Source organism: Megalobrama amblycephala, linkage group LG18 (genome assembly GCF_018812025.1).
Source record: "Megalobrama amblycephala isolate DHTTF-2021 linkage group LG18, ASM1881202v1, whole genome shotgun sequence".
NCBI classification, from domain to species: domain Eukaryota; kingdom Metazoa; phylum Chordata; class Actinopteri; order Cypriniformes; family Xenocyprididae; genus Megalobrama; species Megalobrama amblycephala.
In genome coordinates this window covers 4,708,723-4,712,732 of record NC_063061.1, presented here as the reverse complement: position 1 = coordinate 4,712,732, position 4,010 = coordinate 4,708,723, and the positions used below count along the sequence as shown (strand labels likewise).

The following is a 4,010-nucleotide window of genomic DNA, read 5'->3' as shown; positions in this document are numbered from 1 at the left end:
TAAATGACGCAATGTGACGTTCTGTTCTGATTGGCTGAAAAGCGTAGCTTTTGAATATTAATTAGGTTTCGTGAGTGGACGGATCAACGATTGTTCAGCAGCTCGAGATTAATATTCATGAGGCAATATTTTGCCATACTAGGATTCATAATTTCGCAATATGGCTTCTTCCTGGAAACTCCCACTGGCTTCAGGAATGTCTTTTCTCAAGCCATGGCAAGATTGAGCTTCTAAATAAAGAAATATGCAAGTAATAATCAGTAAATGTACGTTGAAATACATTCACAGGGACAATTTCTTGATTTATTGATTGATTATATTGTACTCAAAAGATTTTATTTTAAACTATTTAACAATTTAAAGGTGGTTAGCCATTATTTGTATTTTCTCCTTGACAAATTATGCTAAAATAAGCAAAACTAAACTTTTCCACAGCCCCGCCCCTACCTACGTCTGATTTTTTTACAGGTTTTTCATTCCGGAAAACAGGTAAGGGCGTGACGATCGGTCCACAGAGCAGTATGTTTAGATCTAGGACGAGTTAAGAAATGGCTCTGACTCAAGAAGCGATTTTAAACACATTATTAGAAGGCAGAGGAAAGGTGAAAAACTCCGAGCTGCTGAGCAAGTTCAAAGACCTACTGAACTGCAGTGATCCGGCTGAGAAGAAGCAGAACCGAGATCTCTTCAAGACGTTTGTCAACAACGTTGGTGTTGTTAAAGAGCTCCAGGATACCAAGTATATAGTCCTAAAGAAAGTATACCATCACCTACTTGAAGCCTCAAACAATGAGAACGCACAAAGAGAAGATAATGAAGGTGGATCACAGGAAGATGAGAAGGAACAAAATGGAGAAGGTAAGAAGAAGTCACTGAGCAGATCTTCATCAAAGGCTTCAAACGGCACCGCAGAACTTTCTCCCATAGAAGTTGCTTTGGAAAGAAGCAAGAATGTGGACTTTAAACCGAAAAAGTCTTTAAATTTCATTGTACCGCTTAAGTCTGATGACTCTGATGACAAACATGGAGCGGCCAAGACTAACAAACCATTTGCACTTCCATTACGAATGCCCCAAACGGACATCAGCCAGCATCACAAGAAGAAGCTGTCCACTTCTGACTCTAAGAGAACGTCTATAGACGGCGTGACCCGCGCTAGAAACTTCAAGACCCCGAAACAAGTGGAAGAGCCAAAGTACAACTCGCACCATTGCCCGCTTGACACTGCGGAGCACGAGTGGATGGTGAAGTCCGCGTCTGGACAGTGGAATCAAGTGTACGGCCTTCTATTGAAGGACGCTGAGCTCGCAGAGAAGAAAGACTTCATGTCTGGGTTCACGGCCCTACACTGGGCCGTCAAGTGTGGAAACATTGACATGGTCTGTAAGATTATTGACGTGTCTAGGAAGAGCGGTCACGGGGTGGACGTCGACGCCAAGTCCAATGGTGGCTACACGCCACTACACATCGCCGCCATCCACAATCACGACTCTCTAATTGACCTTCTAGTCCGAAAGTATTGCGCCAATGGGAATCTAAGGGACAACTGCGGAAAGAAACCCTACCACTATCTGCGCAAAGGGGTTTCGGTACAGCTGAGGGAGCTCCTTGGAGACCCAAAGGCCGTCCAGCAGGAGGTTCAACAGGTCAGGGAGGAGGTTGACCCGCATAGATACCCTAAAAGTCGGCTCTTCCCGACTCATCCGGTGGGGATCAAGAAAAAGAACAAGGGGAGAATCCAGTTCATGTCTTTGGCTGAAGACGTCAGAGCTGAGAGGGACGAGCCGGTGTCGCATAAACAGAGGCTGGTGTCGGACGTCTTTCCATAACCATATTAATGTGAATCAATCTTTATCTGAGATTCCAGAAGAATTCTGTTCTGATTTTGACTATCAATGATGACATGCAATACTATTCTAATCATTCACCCTTGTGCGACATTTATGCCTTTTTCAGTTTTGTTTTTTTTTATCATTTTGCCTGTGTTAATGCCAACTGGATGGATTTTGGTACATGTGTGTATTTTTATTGGAATTTTACTATTTCACCCTCATTTCCTTTAAAAAATCTATTTTACACTAGTAACACAAAATAGTTCCTCTCAGGACCTTTTGGACAAAAATGTCCCCATTGAAACCCATTAAAAGTGCAATGTTTAATCCCAGGGCCATTTAACTATAAAATGATGCAGTCTTTGTTAATAGGCTTTCATTTTGTTGTCAAGGCTTCAAAATTTATTTATTTTTTACCAGATGGTGCCATTTTTTCAGGTTTGGCCTATAAAGCAAACACTCGCTTTATTCTTTTTTTTCTGCTTATGCATATTATGAGTCAATTAGATAAATTATGCAGCGTTAATTGTGTGGGTGTGTTGGTGTGGATGTCAGAGTGTGTTTTGTATGTGTGCGTAATAAAAAAATTATGTGTGTGCAGGTAATGTTTGAGAGAGAAAAGAGTTTTGCTGTCATCTAATGGGGAAGATTTGGTACTGCGCCCAAACAAAATCTTACTGAAAGCTCATTTTTTGAGATATCAACCTGAAATTTGGAACACAACTTGTTTAGATTTATGGCTTTCATTTTCTAGCAGTTTTAGAGTTCAACATGTTTAATAAAATATATATTTTATATAAAATATTGTTCATAAACTTAAACCTCTATAACTTTTTTTGTTTCACTTTTCAAACTTTTTTCTGCCAAGGTACTTCTTTAAAATGAGACCAAACTTAAGTCTGTGCTCCCAAACTTCAAATTTTTTGACAAAGACATTTTTGTCCTCTATAATGCACCTATGTGTAACTTTTTTAATTGACGCACAAGGGTTAAAGAAATTAATAGTTTTATTCAGCAAGAACACATTAAATTGATCAAAAGTGACTATAAATAAATGAACTTTTTCTTCATCACAGTTTCCACAAAAAATAACTGTTTTCAACATTATATAATAATATTGATGATAAATAATCAGCATATTAGAATGATTTCTGAATGGTCATGTGACACCAAAGACTGAAATAATGACAACTAATAATTTAAAAATATATTTAAATAGAAAATATTTCACAATATTATGGCTTTTCTGTATTTGTGATTAAATAAATGCAGCTTTGATGAGCAAAAGAGACTTTATGTATTCTATTATAGTCTAATATAATGTTTTTGTTTTTTTCCTCAAGTCAACAGATTTAAATTGAGAAATTACACATGATATACATATGAAATATTCGAGCTCTTTGTCTCAGGCAGTGTTACTCACTGGGAGTGGACAAAATCTCTCTAATTGTTCTTTTCTGACGGTTTATGCATCACATGTTTGAGGTGTTGGGAAACATTTTTGAGAATTATTTTGTTCTAGATGTTAAAGGGACAGTTCACCCAAAAAATTAACATTTGTCATCATTTGCTCACCCTCATTTTGTTCCAAACCTGTATGAGTTTCTTTCTCCTGTCGAACACAAAAGAAGATATTTTGAAGAATGTCGGACACCAAACAGTTGATGGATCCCATTGACTTCCAAAAAAAATTATAGAAGTAAATGAGTACCGTCAACTGACTAATGATTACCAACATTCTTCAAAAATATCTCAAACTCAAACCGGTTTAGAACAACTTGAGGGCGAGGAAATGATGACATAATTTTCATTTTTGCGTGAACCAAGCCTTCAGAACACATTCAAGTCATACTTTTTATCTCAAGTTTAATGCTGATCAACATGCTTATCTTTAGTCATCCATATCCCAGGATTCCCACTGTCGTGAAAAACCTGTAATTATGAATTGTATCTTATCTTACGACAAATGCATTTTCTTATTCAAAAGCGTCATTATTATGCAAATATTATTAAACAGAACTTAATCTTGTGCTTGAACTTTGACTCAGTTTCGCTGTGCATCTGTGATGAATAAGTGTCTGTGGGAGAAACAGGCTCAGGCTCGCAATGTGTTTGTTTCCTTTGAGTTCTCTGCTCATATGAGCTAATTCACGCTCAACTGAGTCTTGCTGACAGTGT

General features: G+C 37.8%; 1 protein-coding gene across 1 annotated transcript; it reads left to right on the top strand.

Annotated features, from left to right (window-relative positions):
* Positions 1-474: 474 nt before the first annotated feature.
* LOC125253115 (ankyrin repeat domain-containing protein SOWAHB-like) lies at positions 475-3,875 on the top strand. Its single transcript, XM_048166897.1, has one exon. It carries the CDS (start codon positions 549-551, stop codon positions 1,827-1,829), a length of 1,281 nt encoding a protein of 426 aa, XP_048022854.1. The 5' UTR covers positions 475-548; the 3' UTR covers positions 1,830-3,875.
* Positions 3,876-4,010: the final 135 nt, after the last annotated feature.